This window comes from Ceratotherium simum, chromosome 27, assembly GCF_057802395.1.
Source record: "Ceratotherium simum simum isolate JZ-2026a chromosome 27, ASM5780239v1, whole genome shotgun sequence".
NCBI lineage: Eukaryota > Metazoa > Chordata > Mammalia > Perissodactyla > Rhinocerotidae > Ceratotherium > Ceratotherium simum.
The window spans coordinates 6,241,745-6,262,079 of record NC_141926.1 but is presented as its reverse complement, the minus strand read 5'-3'; the positions used below and the strand labels follow the sequence as shown (position 1 = coordinate 6,262,079).

General features: G+C 37.8%; 1 protein-coding gene across 4 annotated transcripts in view; it reads right to left on the bottom strand.

Moving 5' to 3' along the window:
- DSCAM (DS cell adhesion molecule) overlaps nucleotides 1-20,335 on the bottom strand; it is a 724,602-nt gene that overhangs the window by 249,190 nt on the left and 455,077 nt on the right. For all 4 annotated transcript variants that reach the window (XM_087418066.1, XM_087418068.1, XM_087418065.1 and 1 more), the window contains 2 exons: nucleotides 17,733-18,029; nucleotides 16,702-16,977 (listed from right to left, as the gene is read on the bottom strand). In XM_087418066.1, the coding sequence (XP_087274192.1) occupies nucleotides 16,702-16,977; nucleotides 17,733-18,029 (573 nt within the window). The remainder of the gene's footprint in view (nucleotides 1-16,701; nucleotides 16,978-17,732; nucleotides 18,030-20,335) is intronic.

Sequence of the window (20,335 nt, the reverse complement as noted above, 5' to 3'; positions counted from 1 at the left end):
AAAGGGAGATGATCGAGGACACAATAATGGCAAGGTGTCAGGGACAAAGGTGAGGCTCTGTTTCATAGTCTGATGAGCCTAGAGGCCCAGGACTTCTACTAGCAGTTCCATGGAGCCATCTCTCCCCCTACTGGTAGCGCAAGTTGGGGAGATAAAGTCAAGACCTAGCCTTGCTTATTCAGGTATAACCATCTGTGCCAACTCTGAACTGCTGTGTGAGCTTGTTCCCCTGAGCAGCCAGAGCTGCTCCTGGCTCACCACGAATTAGGCTGCCAGTCCTGGGGTCTGTGCCTGCTGGAGGAGGAAGGGCATGAGGCCGAGATTCAGGAGGGCATGAGGCGGGGGTAAGAAGGGCATTGTTGGAGACAGCAGATGCCAAAGAAACCAGAGGCTTAAGCATGTCCACATAAATGCGCGATCCTTTGGAAGCCATTTTTGGCCTCTCACTGTAAACTCCCTTTGGGGTTCAATATGGACTGATATTAAGTGACACGCAAACATTGACCTAAGAATAAAAAGCAGGAGTGAGCCAGCGGGGTGGGCCTGACCCTGCTACTGGGTGGGAAAGATAAGGAAAGAGTAAGGCATTATCCCCGTGGTGTGGTGGGGACAACTTTTGGGTCCATCTCTAAGATTTCCTTAGGGAATTGTGTCTGGGTCATATTTGTAACAGCCCAAACCATGTAAAACATCCAAAATTAAATGTGTTAAAAGTATCTATTTTTTTTAGCCATAGATTGAAAATGCCACATTTAAATTTCTGTGGCTGAATTAATTGGGAAGTTTGAGTGCATTTAGAGAAATTCTCACTGGTGAATTATTTTAGGCTTGCTCAAATGGGGAGAAGAATCCCTGTTTGGCTTAGTGTTCTTTTAAGACAGGCGTTATAAGCAAAAACAGTAAATCAGACTTTCATCGATTACTCAGCTCTGGCCACATTCCAAGTTACAAAGAAACATTTTCCTCCATGGGCAGAAAACAACAACAGGACCAAATCACCCATATTTTCCTCAATTTCAGGAAGTCCTAGGTTCAAGGAACCTGACATGACTTGAAGGACTGTTTACAATTAAAAACAAACAAAAAACCAAAATCATATAGATTTCACAAATTTCACAATTCTTACTCAAGATGAACACCAACATCTGCAGTCCTGCATGCTTGACTTACTATTGTTAGAACACTATCTTCTGTAGACACTGCTGTGATAAAAGACATATTTTCTCAGATCACATTGTGATTTTTACAGTGGGTTGGAAGTATTTCATTTTCTAGTGTTATTTCTTAACGCATGTTATTTTCCCTATGTAGAATTATTGTCCTCATTTTACTCAATAAAGATTCCAATATGGCCAATGAGGTGTTAGGTTTTTTCAATTATTAGAAGTGAATTACGAAATATTGTATGGTAAATGTGATTTAAAATTATATCTAAGTTAATTAAATGGTCCAGTGATAATAAATGTTGTCACCATCTCTGCTTGCTTATGGTATTTATAAAAACACAGACAAGTGTTTTATAAGAGTTTATAAGAGTTCATAGATCCTATGGCAAAGGGATAATGAGGGTGGGTGCTTCAGTCATTTGAAAAATTCATATAAAGTATGAATGAGATCAAAAACCTTAAATAAGTAGTTCAGCAATTCAAATGGCGATGGTGTGCTCCTTACGAATCATCTACTGATGGAAACATTATTACCACATCAGTGCCCTGGCCTGGCCTTGCTTCCTTCCTCTATTTCCCTGATGATCTCATCTACCCGCTCTGTCCCAGTTGTCAGTTCAATGTCATTGATTCCCTAAACCACATTTTCAACCAAAAACTGCTTCTCAAGCTTCATGCTTGCTTGTTCAGTTGTCTGTTAATACCTTCATTTTGATATCTCAGAAGCATCTCAAATCCCAAACCAAACGTATCATGTTTCCCTCCATCTAAGCTTCATCTTCAATTCTCTATTCCTAAAAGTGCTAGCAAAATCTCCCAGCTGCAAGAAGCTCAGAATAATAAAAGTGTTCCTAGTGGGACATTTCTCTTTATCTCCAACCACTTTCAGTGGGTTGCTGTGTCTTGTTTACTCCACTTCTCAACATCTCTCGTGTCTAGCTCCTTTCTTTTCAAACACACCACTACCACCTTTTATCAAAACTTTTTCAATCGTGTCCTAACTGATCCTCCTAGTCTTTTTTATTTTTAATCTTTCTGTACTGCAATATACCTCAACCAGATTGATTTTCCTAAAACACTATCATGAGTATCTCTCAGCTTCAATCATTTCACTGCCTTTAGGATTAAGCAGGAGGTACCAAAGGCTACAAGATCTGATCCCCTTCTGTGTGCCAAATCATACTATTTGCCTACATTGAGTATCTTTCGCTTCAGGCATATTGATTCTGAATGTGAAGGACTGAACCCTGACACTATTTCTGTCCCCAGGCCCTACCCTGGCCCCAGTCTCATCCCTACCATCTTACAGTGTGAAAACTCAACTCAGTTGTCACCTGCTTTGGAGACATTTTCAGGCTCCAGATCGCTTTGAGACTCAACTCAGTTTCTCCTGAAAACCTTTTTTTGACTCCAGACTTCCCATCCCACCTCACCCCCAGAATTGGCTAGCTGTCCATCTCCTCTGTTTCTAAAACCCTCATGTGTATTTGTTTGATGGTATTGTGTTGAAATCAGTGTTTTTCTTATTTGTCTACCCATTGTTCTCCCTCAGCCAGTTGAAATATTTTCTGTTCCTCACCTCGTGCTGCTTCCTTCTCAAGACATTTGCTGCCTCCTGCCCTGTATTATAGTTATTTGTCTGCAGGTCAGCCCACTGACCCCAACCTCTTTGTTGGCAGTGACCATCCTATTATTACTTGATCTCATTAACAATAGATGCACAGATGTTACCTGAATAAATTCAAGAAATCATAGGAATCAAAGGGCTAAATAGATTATTTGAGTTAAAAATTGTTTTGATGACAAAGGTCTACTTCAATTATATTACTATCGTACACTGTGATTGTTTTCATTTCTTATTTGAAATATTGGGCTAATGTCATTTTAGAAAATGGGAGCAATTTAATGAAAACATTTTTAGGAAAAGGTGTTTAAGATGCACATCTATAGCTGTTTCACACCTATGTAAGTGGTAGGAGTTGATGCACCTGGAGACACATGGCCCAGATTCCTTTTCAAGAAAGGACAAGTGCCCTAGATTCTAGGAGTGATGTCAAGTGGCACCTTTCAGTTATCAGCCTGCACTATGGCTCATCTTCTCCTTGTGCCCAATCCTCCTTCCTCTCCCTCATTCCACAGGGGTGGATTGGTAAGGCAATCCCTGATAAACATCCTGCCCTCTCAGAGATGCTTCCTGGACAGCCCAACCTGCAACAGTTTGCTTCGTGTAGAGTAAAAAATTGATCTACTATTAATAACGAAACCAGGTCTGTTTGTGGCATTGCCTCTACATACTCCATCCGTCCATCCATGTTGCTTTTATTCATTTTGGATTGTGACCTGAGGACAATTACCATGTGTGCTGGGTTCTCTTTTAATAAGTCCCACTGTATATGATTAACAGTGTCTTCCTATTCTCCTGCAGAACAGAAAGGGATGCTAGAAGCAAGGAAAAAACAGTTTGAAAGTTTAATTTTAAGATTGCTGCTAATTACCTAAAAACATATCTGTTGGTTTGTTTTTACTCATTTAGCTGTCCCAATTACAGCCAGTGTCCAGAACTGAAGTTTTGTCTTTATTTTTAGCATTGTAACTTATTTTAAATAAATGAGGTTATGCATATTCACAAACTCAGTAAGTATGTGTCAAATAGAACTAAAATGAAGAAGAATTCAGGGCTAATATTGGAATTAGAACTCAAGAAATCCCAAAAGACTCAACTCAGAAATACAAGAAACCATGGCAAATATAAACCAAAGCACACACATATATAAATATCCAAGCACGTACACACACTACACACATTGGTCAAAGGGTTCCCAGTAGATGAGGCCTAAAGCATTGGGCTCATAAACTGAATACCAGCCAACAGAGTAGCACAGTTGACATAAAATAGTGTAACTCTGGAATGAATCAGGAATAAGAGTAGCTAACTCTTCTACAATGATGATAAACAAGATATATTGGATGCCCAGATTGTGATGACTGTAGAGTCATAAATATGACAACATAAATAGAAAGGTGAAAAAAAATAGCTTTTTCAAAAATTGTTTAAAATTACCAGTTAAGTCCATGGGAGAAAACGCAATTAAAACATTTTAGGAAGAAAAAAAAAATCCTTAAGGCATAATGTAGAATTATAAGGAGAGAAACAGGAGCTGCTGTTTTCATCGATTAGAAAGATACAAATTAGACATAAAGAAGAGAAAAGACAAATTGCTTGGAATTTGCAGATGTGAAACACTTAACTCTGACAGCATCTCTTTCCAAAGTACTTTCAAGAAAAATGGGTCATTATCCTATTGTCAGCCAGATGCCTACAGTGGGATATGGTGGAAGGAATTGGGTGGTTTCTTGAAATGATTCTAGTCTTTAGTCCTGGGAGACATTTCTTCAAGGTTTTTCATGGAAAGTGTTTTATAGCCATAACCATAACATGTTGAAATAAATAGAATTTCTTTAACATTTAAAAAGGATGAACAACTTCAGAATGTATGAGAATTTCTGTACTTAAGAATTAGAGTTATCTTGGACTGAGGAGAATGGCAGGTTACTTTTCTCCTGGTTGAGGGCAATAACATGTTTACACAGAAGACTTGGTAATAAACCTGAGTATTTTTCTGATTAACCCAAACTAACTTGCATCTCTAATATATAAAGACAAGCCATTTGAATCATCATGGCATCAAGAAAATGAAATATGGCTCATGTTTTACTAATCTGGGTGAAGAAAAGACTCATTCAGATGGGTTGCAATTACTTTATTTTTGTTTATATGGCCTATTGATGGAAACAAAGCCATGTGACTCCAACTAGAGGTGATGGCGGCCAGGCTAAATGACAGAGAGAACCAAGATTCATAAAATCAATGGCATTCATTTCAAACTTAACTTCTTTTTCCAGTTGGCTTCTTTACAAGGATTTTTGGTAAGAGCAGTTTACTTACTTGAGAAGTATGTTCCATGACCTCGACTTAGAAAAGGTTATCTCTCTTTAGAAGCTCTGTTATTAACCATAACTGATTTCAAATGGCTGTATTTGAGCAAATGCTGAAACATGTCACAGTGAAGACAAACGTGTAAAAAAGTAGCTATGGTATTTCAACAAAACTATATGTCGATTAAATTATTTTGAACAATTTCAACAAACATATTTTCAAATTTCTGCCCCCAAAATATAAGAATAAACAAACATATTTTAAAATAAGTGAAACATCCATGGAGAAAGCTTCAATGCACTTCACAGAACTAAAATTGTCCCTGACCACACCGCCAAGATATCTTGGTGTATGGAGAAGAGTGGAAAGCACGGGTCATTTGATAAATGATGTTAGTAAAACTGACTCAATATATAGAGAAAGAAGAAACTGGACACCCACTTCTACTACGTCTACAACCCTCAATGTGGATGGAAGACCTATATGTGGACAGTGGAATAGAAACAGAGAGAAAATACGGAAAAAAAATGTAGGAATGTATCTTCTGTGAGCTCAGAGACTTTTTTTTTAAATTTTATTTAAATTTAATTAACTTAAATTTAAATAGCCATATGTGGCTGGTGGCTACTATAGTGACTTCTTAAGATCTCAATGAAGACAATCAAGGCAAAGTTAAGAGACAAGAGATAGTCTTGGAAAAGATATTCACAACCACTTCTAAGTCATGAGAGACTCATATTTACATTAATGATCTATAGCAAAGCAGGAAGAAACAGCAGGAAGCCTGATGACAAAATACGCAAAGGAAATTCATAGCTGAGATACTCAAATATCTAATAAGAATATGAAGAGATGCTCAACCTCAGTGGTGAGGGAAGAAAAAACAAATTAAAATAAAACACTACTCTACATGCATTCGATTTGTAAAAGTTAGAAAGACAGATAATATCAATCACTGGCAAAGATATGGGGAAATATGACCTCTCATGCATGGCTGGTGGCAGCATAAACTGGTACAGGAATTTTGGAGAGTTCTATGCAGTCGTTAGTGAAATTAAGTTAAATTCTATGAGCTAACAATTCTACTTCCCGCCCCTATATCTAGTATTACACATGGGCACATCTACAAGGATATTCATTGTAGGATAATGTACAGAGCCAAAGAGCTGGGGGGAGAACATAAGTGTTTACTTTTCATGCTTTTATGGTACATATTTACATGTATATCTTAATAATGGCATAGAAAGTGGATTTAAAACACATATATTAAGTACACATAAATGTGTGCCTTTTGGACAGGGAGGAATGATACCAGAATTAGAGGATGGTTAAAAAAAAGATAAATTAAAATAAAAAAAAATAGATAATTCATATGGACTGATGATAATGTGTGCTATAAACCAAATATTGACAAAACAAAACAAAGTTCCCAACTGATCAATCAGCAGCATCTCTAGAGGTTTTTCGTTTTGTTTTGTTTTGTGAGGAAGATCAGCCCTGAGCTAACATCCATGCCAATCCTCCTCTTTTTGCTGAGGAAGACTGGCCCTGAGCTAATATCCATGCTGATCTTCCTCCACTTTGTGTGGGACGCCACCTCAGCATGGCCTGACAAGCGGTGGCTCAGGGAGCTTCAGGGATCCGAACCAGGCTGCCAGCAGCGGAGCGGGCGAGGTTAACCGCTCCGCCACAGGGCGGGCCTCCTTTAGAGGTTTTTGTTCATGAGCCCAAAGGAATGACTCAGCAGTGGGATGTGGGTTACAACAAAGAAGTCTTATCTTCAGGATGGAGGTGCCACTCTCATTTCCTTCTTTTATGCCTAGAGGGCTGTGTTCCTTTGAGATCAGACAGACACATCAGTGTCCTCACAGAGGAAATGAGTTGCTGATCAGTGCTGCATACAAAACAGTGGAACAAATGGGGATGTTAGAGATGGTTAGCCAGGAAGACAGTGGCTCACTGTTGCACACATTTGGTAGCTTATATGGAGAAGGGGGAGAGTTCCGTGCTGCCCTAGAGGAAACAATGGGACCAGAAAGAAAGAGACAAGCTAGAGAAGGCAGATTTGTATTCAAAGGAGAAAGAACTGTCTGCTGATGATGGCCTTTAGGAATCAGGGAGGGCTTAGAGTTCTGTGGGGCACTGCACAGACTGTGTGCAGAGTCTGGAAGAAAGCGGGTATGGTTGAGGGGCCATTGAGTTGAGTATCACGTGAGAGGTCAATTTAAATGAACTCCTAGTTTATTTATATCCCTAAGTTCTATCATTGTATCATCTATTTATGCATATGTAGGCATATATTATATAAACTTATTTATTTCTATCTAGATATGAATATGATACACATAAATATTTACACATGATTTTAACTCATGCATATATTTTATATTTATACATGAATATATTTTTATATAATTATACAAATATATGATACATATTATATACATAATATTTATAATATATAAATTATATAATATACAATTTATAATGTATAAGTATATATATTATATATATATAATACACACATATTATTTATGTCATATATCATATGTGCATAAACTACACAATTCCGTTGAACTTATATATTTTGACAATTACTTGTGTTATGTGGCAGCACTACCAAAGGGTCTTTTCCTATGTGCCTGTGTACCTGTACAAATACAGGTGTGTGTATTTGCAAAGAGATTGATTATGGGGTAGGCAGGGAGAGTTTAAGCAATTTTCTTGGTTTTCTTTCTTCCTCTCTCATCTCTACTTAATTCTCTCTAAGTTCCCATGTTTAACAAGCATAACAAGTATTGCAAAACATTATTTCTTAATTTTAATTTTAAGTGAGTAAAAAATTGCATTCTTTGACTTCACAATAAATCCAATACATAATCCTTTACTTTTCCTCTACTTAGAGGAAAGCAATTTGAGATATTATTTCTAAAAATTTGAAGAAAGTTACAAGCTCATTTGCTAGGATTGGAGAGGAATTACAAGGCATTCTACCTCCAGGACAAACTTGCCTGAAGGAGAGTTCAAGCTGAGTTGGGAGCTAAATTCTGATAGGCTAACCAAAGCAAAGAACTTCTCTTCTGTGGAAGCTGGAGACGACGGTGAATCCTCAAGTCAGGTGAGCAAATGCAGCCACTTAAGCACGTTTAAACATGAGTGCTGCTTCGGTAGTTTAGGAAGGTAGGACAGTGAAAGCTTCCCACTTCATCAGCCCTCTTTACCATGTTAGGACATGAAATCAACAAAGAGAATTTAAAATCCCAACTGAAATCATAAATTACCACAAAAGGATTACACACAATTATTATCTTTATGTTTCCCCACTACATCTATTTTCTCCCTTATTATTCATAATAGAAACTATACATTCCCTAAATAATCGTTGAAAATCAATATAAAAATTTTGTGAGTGACTAAAATTTATGGCCGCACAAGACGCCAGCAAACAGGACTGTATTAAACATTGCTAAACTTGAATGGGACACCTAAAAGCGAAAAGTAACTTGAAATGCCATGTTTTCTAGAAATGATATTGTAAATGACTCCAGCAGCTAGAGAGAGGGAGAGTGGGAGAAAGAGAAAGTGAGGAAGAGAGAAAGACTCTTCCTCCCTGACAGAGCTGGGTCTGGAACGTGGTGGAGGTTGATGGTGCTGACGGAACAACAAATGAGCAAACATCGGAAAATGGGAGTGGGTGATGCTGCCAAGGTTGTTTCCGTGCACAGAGCTGTTCCTCCACCTGGGCCAAATGACATTAGCTCTCAGTAGTCCTTGAAGAATGATGTCATTAGAAGGCAGTGCTCCTGGCCGCTGACTTAGAGATGGGAGGAGAGCAGACCCACTCTCAACGCTAGTTTGAATTTAGCATTAATTTCCCCAACTGCACCAACAGCAATACTGCAAGCCTGCCATGATGACAGATGAGATGCAGCACGTGCTAGAAAGCAGCTGAGGAAGCAGCATCTTTATGTCAAATTGTGCAGAAGAGAGTCCTGGTTAGGCTACAGAATACAAAGGGCCACTGCCCTAAGAGTTGGAAATATCATCAATGACACCTAATTCTTCCTTCAATTTGAAGCAGGACATGATACAAATTTGTCTTAAATTGAATGGGAAACTGTTAAAAATATAAAAATGAATGAAATATGAAAGAAGGAATGTTTGTGACTGCTCTTGTTGCATTTCTAGGATCATCATCTCATCTCAATATTGGCAAATATTAACTTTAAAAACCCGTAAAATATAGTTGTGAAAGCTTGATGCGTCTTAGATGCTCTTGCCCACTTACATTTTGAACCATCTCCCTCTACTAATTTTAGCCTGCTCCCCCAAAATCCATATTTCAAAGATTCCATGGTCTGAATCCAGAATGTGGTCCACAAGACACTTTCTACCAAATCCTACCCTTCATAAGACTTTCCCAAGACATTACTACTTTAGGTTCCCACTCTCAGCCTTTCTGTCATCCTAACTAGGACTTCTGGAGTCATTTTTGGATCTTAGTCACGCTCGCTCACCAAATCTATTCCTTTCTTTTCATCTCTTATGATTTAACTAATTCTCTCTTAAATTAGGCCCTCAACATCTCATGCCCTTAACTTTTTAAATAATCTCCTTTCTTGATTTTTTAAATAGCTTTCTTCCTGGGTTCTTGGCCTTAATTTCTCCTCACTTCAACCCTGGCTTCCCACTGCCATATGAATTACTTTTCTAAAACACACCATGTTTATTTGAGTCTTGAATACATTACTGGACAACTTTGAGCAAGTCTCTTGCTCTCTCTTATTCTATTTCTCTGATTATGCTTTATCCAATTACAGAGTCACTGTGAGTATTAATTAAGGTTACACATATGAAAGTGTTTTGTAAACTATAAAGTTTTATATAAATATAAATAGAAGGTAACATTTTTATCTAGCAGCCAATTAACTTTCCTGGCAGTGTTGGTCCCTAGCAATTAGAACACTCAGTTAGGCGCTGTTCAAGTTCACTGTGGCACCTAAAATGAGAAAGAAAAAAGCTTTGAAATGTGTTAACTATAACACTGCTTGTTTAATTGAAATGAAGTGAAAGAAGGGATTTTGACTTTCATTTCTCCCTATATGTTTGAAGGCTTTTGGTTAGTTAATATATTTAAGAACTGTTTAAGTTTCAGGCATTATCAAAAATTAACATTTTATTTACATCAGTTTGAGTTTTTTTTTCAAATTTTCCTAGTCATATGCTACAAAACAAGCGAAGGGCCATGACTGTTATTAAAAAAGACGTGACTGAAAAATAATGTTGTTTCTACACACACACACACACACACACATACACACACACACCCTACTCTATTCAGTGCTAAAGAAGAACCTCCTGGAAACAAGATAAAAATAGTTTAGTTTCACAGTTTGCAGCATTATTGATGGAAACAAGTGGGCCTACTTCCAAAGGAATCCAACTTTTGTGGCATCATATTTGCTCTTCTAAAATTATCTGAATAAAATATTCTCTGTGTAGTCTAACAGGAAAGATAATGGAGCTGTATTTATGTGAATAAAATAAGAGAGACTTTCTTTCAATCCTGATCCACAGGGATCCATGGGGAGAGTCAAAAATCTGTCTTTTCCCTTAATTCAGCTGATTCCTCATCTCTCCTCTTATCATAATTGAAAACAGTAAAGGTTACTCATTTTTTAAAAGCTTTGATGGCCTATAAACCTCACCACTGGAGTGTGATTTAATTTATATATTGCATTTCAAAACATTTTAAAATTCAAATTTAAATATTCAGAAGTCAATTTGGTTGTGACCTTGCTATCAACATCTGAGTAAAGGCTAAACAGTTAATGATGTATAATTGTTACTACATATTGAAGGTTAGAAGTCATCTTAACTTGCAATAAATGCAAGTGGTATCTTAAACGGAATTACTCTAAATATCTTTGCTAGAGTGCAATGTGCGTGAATATGACCAAAAAAAAAAAAAAAAAAAGGATGCCCTAAACTGACATATAGGAATCCAGAATTTATTATTTTTTATCTGGGAAGTTCTACACAGGCTTATGCAGGCTTAATCTTATCTACCCAGCCTGCAATTTCCTGTTTTAGTATCTTCAGTTTCATCTGCCTACACAGAAAAGATGAAATTAAATAAGTAAGCTGTGATATCCTGCAGTATTGATAGTCAGCAATTGTATTTAGTTTAGAAAATTCCCCTTAAAATAGAAGAAAACATGCTTTGAAGCAATGACTAAAAAAAAGCATATGCTATTTCCTTTGCCCAGATATGTGCCTAAAAAATTAATTTACGTCTAATGAACACCAACCGAACCCACCTTTTTTGACCAAGTTCTGCATTCCCAGCTTCTTGGCAAACCCATTGTTTAGAGTCTTTCCAATCAAATTTTTGTTTGTTAGTGTGTGATAGTCTCATATGGTGGGGTCCATGGAGAGATCTAATCTGTCATCTAGGAGGCTATTATTAGAGACTGATGAGGATCTCCCTTGCTTTGTTCATATGGCTGTTGTAGGTTTCATAGATCTGCTTGGTTTCAGTATCATCTTGCATTTGGAAGATTTTCTGCTTTGTCTCTCTGATTTGACGGCCCCACCTAAAATCCTCCTTCCATCTGGCCCCCCACTCCCAACCTTCCTATCAATGGTCTTTGCTTGGCTTCCATTGGCTGAGATGATGATTCTTCTCCCTGGGGTTGGTTTTTTAGGGAGAATTCTTAGCCATTGGATAGAATTTATTCTCTGAAGCATTGACCTGCTCAGGGGCCTTTCTCTATTGAGCACATTTTAATAAGTAAAGTGAATACACATTCTGAAGTCATTATCAGCCCTGTTCATATTTTAATTCACTATCTTAAGACAGCCCGTAGTGTCTATTGTTTTCATCTTCCTCCTTCTTTTGATAATGCAGTCTTATCCCTGGCATGGAGTTGTGGGTGGAGGCAGGCAGCCTATCCAGGTCCCCCATGGCTCTGGCCACAGAGACCAGTCCAGGAATGGGCTGGTGGCCTACAGAGAGCTAACCAGAGTCCCTCCCTAGGATTTTCCTACATTGAACGGTCAGGGAAGGGCTCTTTTCTTTTTCTATTGTAGGTTGTGGGCATGTGAGTCCAGAGATATCCTGGGCCAATTTTTCCACCATATATAGAAGCTGCTCTAAGGGAACTAAGCTGATGTTCGGAGGGAAGCACCAAAGAGACAGACAGAAGGTTCATATGGTAAGTAAGGGTCTAAATCAGACCTCCCCTGAGGCCTACCCTGTCTCTGCCCCTTCCAAAGTTTGGTTAAAACACTCTTGAATCTCCATCCCTATCTCTTCCAATACACTATTGTAAATGGCTGTTAAACCAGTTTGATTTGGATTCCTGCTTTTTTTAATCAATAGGATCATGGTCAATAAATTGATTCATCCTAATCTAGGAAATTTAAAGAGATAAATTTAAATTTCAGACAGTCCTTGTTTGCCTTTTTGTCAGACTTTGTCTTTAGATATTTAGTGAATAGGTTTTAATGTGTGTTTGACTAAAAGATTGGTAAGTCTATCTATATGAAGGTAAAATCTGAAGTGGGGGACTCAAAGTCCCTTGATGGTCACACTTAGGCCTGTGGCCTTACACATTACCTATTCACTGTTGTCTCCAAATCTACAGCCCCTATTCCTAAATTCCACTCTTATAAATCCAACTTCCTACTCAATGGATCCACTTATTTGTGTAATGTATATTTCAACCTCAACAGATCAAAAAATAGCTCCTAATTTCTTCCCTCAAACTGTTCCCCTACATCTTTTGCCAACTCAGTTGATGGCAGGGCTATTCTTTCCATTGCTCAGGCCAAAATTTTGGAGTTATCCTTCCATCTTTGTTTCTCTCACACCCATATCCAATCCATCAGGAAATCCTATTGAATAGACCTTAAAAATATACCCAGAATCTGTCTTCTACTCGTCACCTCCATGCTGTCTCTCTGGTCCAATCCCCACTACCTCTCACCTCATTAGCCTTCTAACAGGTCACTCTACTTGTCCTTTCTTGCCCTTTAGCCTAATTCTCAGCACGGAAGTCAGAAGTATCCTTTTAAAACCCAAATCAGACCATGTGACTTTTGTTTAAAATCATCCAATAAATTCCCCCTTCTCACTTAGAGGAAAAACTCAAGTCCTTATAACCCAAGCTCTGGTGTACTAGGTCCTACATAAAATGACCCTGCTAATTCTGACCTCATCCCTATTAATTTCCCCCTTGTTCACTCTGCTCCAGGCACACTAGCTTCTGTGCTATTTCTTAAGCTTGCCAGGCACGCTCCCGACTGTTTTTGTTCTGTCTGTTCCCTTTGCCTAGAATGTTCTTCCCCACATATCTGCTTGTCTATCTTGCACTCCTCTAAGTTCTTGCTCTAATATCACCTTCTCAAAGAAGCCTTCCCTGACCACCCTGTTAAATACTGCTAATCCCAAATCCCAGAAACTGTCCCACTCACCACCAGCCATTTGTCACCAGGCAACTGTAATGAAATACCACACAAAATGATATTTTCCTTCTTTTGTTTGGCAGTCTTTGCAAAGGAGCTGAAAATGTTTGTACTGCATAATATATGCTTAAAAAAAAAAAAAAACTCCTGAAAACAAACCTGTTTGATTAAGTTGTTAAGTTGTTTCCTAAAATGTTAGATATATTGGTTATAAGAGCCAATAAATTCTCCTTTGGGGCATGGGCTAGTTTGAATTGGTTTCTGTCACTTAAAATCGAAAGGACCAAGATTAATACATTGATTTATGCTGGTCTGGAAAATAATAAAAGTTTTTAGAATTTTAAGAATAAAAGTGATTCAAATTGTCTTTGAATTTATGTCTCCTAAAAAATTGGCATTAATATATTTATATTCATTTATCCAATGGCCATACTTCTGGCAAATTTTCCTGAAAGAAATAATCTTAAAAGTAGACAAAGGCCAATATATAAAGAAGTTGATTTGATGCATCATTCATAATGGTTAAACATTAGAAGTAATGAAATATTTAGCACTGAATAGATATTTTCAATATGTAGTTTGCAGACCCATGGGGATCCTTGAAACCATTTCAGGCAGTTTGCAAGAAAACAACCATTTTCGTTATAGTACTAAGATGTTATTTGCTTTTCTCATTGTGTTGACATTTGCATAGATGTGCAAAAACAATAGTGGGTAAGACTGCTGGAGCCTTAGGACAAGTCACACTAGTGACACCAAGAGGTACCAGTAGTCATTCTATTGTTTACCCCCACACATCCCAGCTGTTTTTTTTTTTTTTTAACCAGTTTCATTTAAGGACACTTGATGAAGCCATAAAAATAATATTTTAATAAATCTTGACCCTTGAGTTCATGTCATTTTTTTGTGTGTGTGAGGAAGATTAGCCCTGAGCTAACATCTGTTACCAATCCTCCTCTTTTTGCTGAGGAAGATTGGCCCTGGGCTAACATCCGTGCCCATCTTCCTCCACTTTATATGTGGGATGCCACCACAGCATGACTTGATGAGAACGGTGAGTAGGTCCACGCTTGGGATCCGAATGTGCTAACCCCAGCCTGCCAAAGTGGAGTGCGCAAACTTAACCAATATGCTAACAGGCCGGTCCCTGAGTTCATGTCATTTTTAATGTTCTACGTTCTGTGTAACAACATGGGAAGAATGCACAAAGCACTTCAGCTGCCTACTGAGCAGAATGGTTGTCTTGAGGAAAAGTACTTGTGCGCTTGTTGAGTTACAAGCTCAACTAGCCACTTTTTTCATGGAATTCCATTGTTTCCTCAAAGAATGGCTACCTAAAATCTATGGTTATTCAGGCTTGTGTATTTGGCAGACATGTTTCTGGAAAAAAAAACAAATGAGCCTGTCACTCCTACAATCAGAACTGACATTGTTTGTTGCAAACAATAAAATTCAAACTTTCAAGTAAAAAAATAGAATTTTGGAAAACTTATATCTGCCACCATGAGCTTAACAGCTTCCCAATACTTAAAGACCTTTCTGATGAGATCGTGGTGGTATTTTGATGTTGTGTAATGAATTGTGTCAACATTAGGAAGATCTGCATAGCTCAGTGAACCAATACTTTCCAAATGATCAACTTATGTTACAAAACTGTGTGTGAGTAAAACATCCATTCAAAGGGCACAAGAAATCAGTGAACTTTAAGACAGCAGAGTACAAACAATTCATTAATATGGCTGCAAATTCTCCATTGCAGCTAACCTTTAAGATACTGCCATGTTTTAATTCTCTGCATAGTGCTGAATACTATAAAGTATTTTCTGGTTTATTTGCTTGTTTTATTTGTTTATTGTTTGTGTCTCACGATTGGAAGCAAAGCTTCATGAGGGAAAAGACTTTGTCTATTTTCTTCATCATTGTTTTCCTCAGTGCCTAGAGTAGTGCCTGGCATAGAGTAGATGTTCCATAAATGATGGTTGAAGAAATAAATACAACCACAAAGTTGACTTTTATGCAGCTATGACCAGTCTGGTTTATCAAGAATTTCTAATGATTTGAGAAAATTCTTAAGATGTGTGGTTATTAAAAAAATTAAAAATTATTTATTTGTAAGTGTATCTAATGTATAATACATAATACATATTCCATAACATACAATACATAATATATTACACATGGTGTGTGTGTGTGTATTTATAGGCATTCCTAGAAAGGTAAACCAAAAGGGTTTGTGAGAAAAGACGGTGGGGAAGACCATGGCGAACCTGTGCACCTTTGTAACCAGGACAATAAAGACAATGATTGGTCCATAGGGAGATAACTTGGACAGCTCAGGCAGGCAGCTTAGCATGGCAGGAGGCTGCTTTCACAGATTTTTTAAATTGTTTCATAACCTTTTAGAGCTATTTTCATGGCCCACTTCATGTAGATTATTTACATAACGGAAAATTTTCATTTGATGTTCAGCTGAGGAAATTGAATTGGAGAGTGGAAGAAACAGTCTGTCACTATAAAGCTATATGTCCTTGGGTGGGTCTTGCCACTTTATTGGTCTTTACTGATAAGGAGATTGGAGTGGAGTTGCATGATCTCCAAAGTTCACCCTGATGGTTAGATTCCATGATAGTCCATGTCATGATGTCATATAATTTAAAAGGCAAGAAAATTTTCTGTGCAGTCCTTTCATCATTTAATTCCTGTATTGCTATTTCTACCTGCTCATCCACTCAAAATGCGAAGCTTGTATGAAATCGTCTTTCTTCCAGTTGGATTATAAAAGAACTCATTTTTAGGAAAAGAAAGATACATGTTTTAAAATTATCTAACAGACAACTAGATAACCAAGCCAATGATGTGTTTCTTTTTTCTATGATAATATTAACAATATATGTCCTCCTGAAAATCAAGCCAAAAAGTCACATGAAAAGATAGTTGTATCAACCACAGGTCTTGCGAAGATGCAGTAGTAGGGACAACAGAACATCTAATGTACTCTGTCATTCCTCAGTCTTTACAACTCTCCTACTCTAAATATGCAGATTCTTAGTTTATTCCATTCCTCTAATTGTTGGTCTGGTAAAGCAGTAATGGCGGGTTGTGGGGGGATGGAGAGGAGAACAGCCTTACCTTTGACGGTCACATGGACACTCTGGCTGGTGGAGAGCTGCGGTTGAACCAGCACGTTGCATGTGTACTCTCCCTCATCAACTTCCTTCTGCACATCTGAGAGTTTTAGAGTTCCATTGTTCTCAAATGCCACTTGGCGGTGGTTAAAAGGAAGCAGATTAGAGTTCTTGTACCATTTGATGGAGTAATACGGATAGCCAATCACACGGCAGTGAATGTACGTGTCCCGTCCTGCTATTGCTGTGATATTTTTCATTGGTCGAATGCTCGCAGGCCCTGGAGAGACACAAAGAAACTCTTGAAAATAATTTAAGGGTACCTCTCATATGTGGAAATGGGTACACTTTTCCTTAAGTTAAAATGGTAGACTATTTTCAAGTAAGGACATCTTTTTCAAGTCAACAAATTTTTCTGCATTTGGCATTTTCTCCTAAGAAGGTTTTTTCTTTTCCTTTTCCAACTCATTACTTTCAAATGAGTTGAATGAGTGTTAAATACTTTAACTATCAACAAATTCCATTAAAATGTTTTGAATTACAAGATAAAAGGCAATTTAATCAATAAAAAGTAACTAGTCTGCACTGCACAATCATGTTCTTTCTTTGAAAACACTGGTAGCAATTCAATTGTTTAGCTGTCTCTATAAAATAGATTACGAAGATGGAGGTTATGCCATGTTGCACTATGAATGCAAGTTAAGATACCATGTACATGAAGGTTTACCATGAATGGAGGAGAACAGAAGAAGAGGAAGAAGGAAGGGGCATGCAGAGCATTGACCAGGAAAGGAGAGATCAAGTGGACAAATCTAAGAGAAAAACAAGAGAAGAAGCTGACTAAAGAAACCAAAATGCCATTTCCAACATTAATCCAATCAGTGCCATTCCTGAGAAGGAAGGAAAGGGCAGGAAATGGGAAGCAACAGCTAATCCGTTTTGGCATTCCAAGACTCAGGTCGGTGCATGCAGAAACCTTCTTCTCCACTACAATGAGTTATGTGTGTTTTTTTGAGGAGCCGATTTGACAAGCACCTCTTACGTTTATTCGAGCCTGGTACAGGACGACTCCTGCAGAGTTGTTGGCTGTGCAGCGGTAGACGCCCCCATCGCGGACCTGAGAGCTGGAGATGTTCAGGTAGCTGACCACGTTTCCCTCTGACGTGATCATCTGGCTGATGCGGTGGCTGCCACCCTTGAGAATCGGGTCGTCGTCCAGTGTCCAAGTGATCGTGGGCAACGGAGTTCCCTTCACGTTGCACATGAGGGAAACCGGTTCTGCAGGACTCACCACTTTTTCGCTAAAGGCAGAAATGATTTTGGGAGTTCCATCTGCAGGAAGACAAATCATGGAAGGAAGTGGTACGTACAAATAATTAAACAACTTCCATGTATGTTTATTCAATGGTTAGGAGATAGATGTAGTGGTTATTAAACACTACAAAAAAGTCTGGTTTTATTGATAAAGCTAAATTCCCATCAGAGCAAGATTTAATTTTCAAAAGGGGTAAACACAGCATTAGCAAGCTTCAATAAATTGCTAATATTCCTTGATTGCCATAACAAGAAGAATAAAAATGCAGCCCAGATGTTCATGTTAAGCAACGTCAGCTCCCAGCAAGTCTACAATTCAAAACTGCTATGTCCCCCCCCACCAAAGTTATAAACGTAGAGGAAATCCACACCCCCAAATTGTCACCGAAGCTTTCCACTTCCCCCAAGTTAATTAGGGATTGCTCACTAGGGAACTGTTTAGAGGAATAAAGACTGGGAAAGACTGAAAGACTGGTTACCTCATCTTCCTTTTCTCATTAGAAATAATCTTTTATAGTTTTAATGACGAACGGTACGTAAATGTAAATTTCCAGGAAGCCTCTGAGAATGGATAGAAGCTAAATAAAGTTTGACCCTTCAAGCATGTATTGAATATCTCTATAAGTATCTTCAGTAGGGTGGCCATATAATTTATCATCCAACCTGAGACATTTTTGAGAATGGAATGAACATGAACAGTTATACCAGGAGAACAGGCACAACCCAAGACTGTCGCAGGCAAAATAGGAGCTTAATCTTAGGGAAGTTTCCATGAGAATTTCCCATATTTTCAACAAAGACCAAGTTTTCATATTCCATTATTTTTCTATCACTGATGTGTTCTATTTCTCTCATATTGTATAGTAGTAGTCACAAATGCATGTTTTTTTTTATATGGCTCTCCATGAAGAGAAAAAAAAAGAGAGATACATGCACATTACAGAAAAATATATGAAAGTCAAAAGAAGAAAAAGTTACCAATATGCCTACCAGCCTCAAGCATATAAATCAACATTGTGACACTTTTTTTCTAGACATAAGTGGATCATTATTTGTGGGTCACAATTATGTGACATAATTGTGATCACATGCAGTAGGATTTTTGAGTTTAGTAATAAACCTTGCTGGAGGAGATAGTTTTCTACAAGTATTTTTGTGCTCATTTTCAGGGTTTATCCCGGAATGAAAGATAATGATTACCAGATATTATTTTTTAGGTTTTAATTTTTATTATAAAACGTAGAGATATTCATTGTTGAAAAACTAGAAAGTATAGATAAGCAAAAGAAATTGAGAAACAAAACCGAAGATAGCTTGCAATTCCATCACAGAAAGATAACTGCTAACATTTCCAAGTACTTCCGAAGAAAGAGTTACTCATCACCCCAAAACTTTGAAACCCGCTTCTGTGGCCAGTTGGGCCAGCTATGTGGGGTTCTCATGATGGGGGACACTGTGCAGGGGTGCTTCACGACAGTCCTCTACCGTCTTTTCATTTGCAAATTCCTGAATCATAACTTCTTCGTTCCAGCTCACATTCTAGGTGCCTGGAGAAGGCCCTCAAATATGTTTTTTCCCAGATGCATTCATAAATAGCACATTTCAGTGTCCTTGTGTTGCAAACATCTTCCTTTTACTCTCAAAGATGAAAAAAATAACTTGATAATATTAAAATGAAGACCCTGCACTTCTGCCCTCAGAACACTGCAGACACTGCTTACTGCTTCGACATGCTCTGCATTTAATTCACAGAGAAGTTAGATGTCATCATGATTCTTATTCTCTGTACATAACCGGTCATTGATGCTTGGGAATGTTGAGGTTATTTTATTTGACCTTACAATTCAACTTTTTCTTCAGGATGTGTTTAGCTGTAAATTTCATTGCACTGATTTTTAGACTATGTACTGAAAACTCAAGTCTTTTTTTATCTGTTTAGGAAAGTTTTCTTCAGTTAACCTTTTTTTTTGTAGATAAAGTTCGCATACAGTGAAATGCGCAGATCTTAAGTGTACAAACAGAATGAGTTTTCTTAAATATATACACCTGTGTACCTACCATAACGATCAATATATAAAACATTTCCATCATCCCACAACGTTCCTAGGGCTGCTTTCAATCAATCCCCACCCGCCATAGGCAATCACTGTTCTGAGTTCTATCATCATGAATTGGTTTTGCATGTTCTTGAGTTTCAAATCCCTATAATCAGAGTGTGTACTCTTTATGCATGCATATATTCTATCATAACCACAGTACAATTAGCAAAATTAAGAAATGCAACTTTGGAATGATACTATTATCTAATGTACAGTCCCTATAGA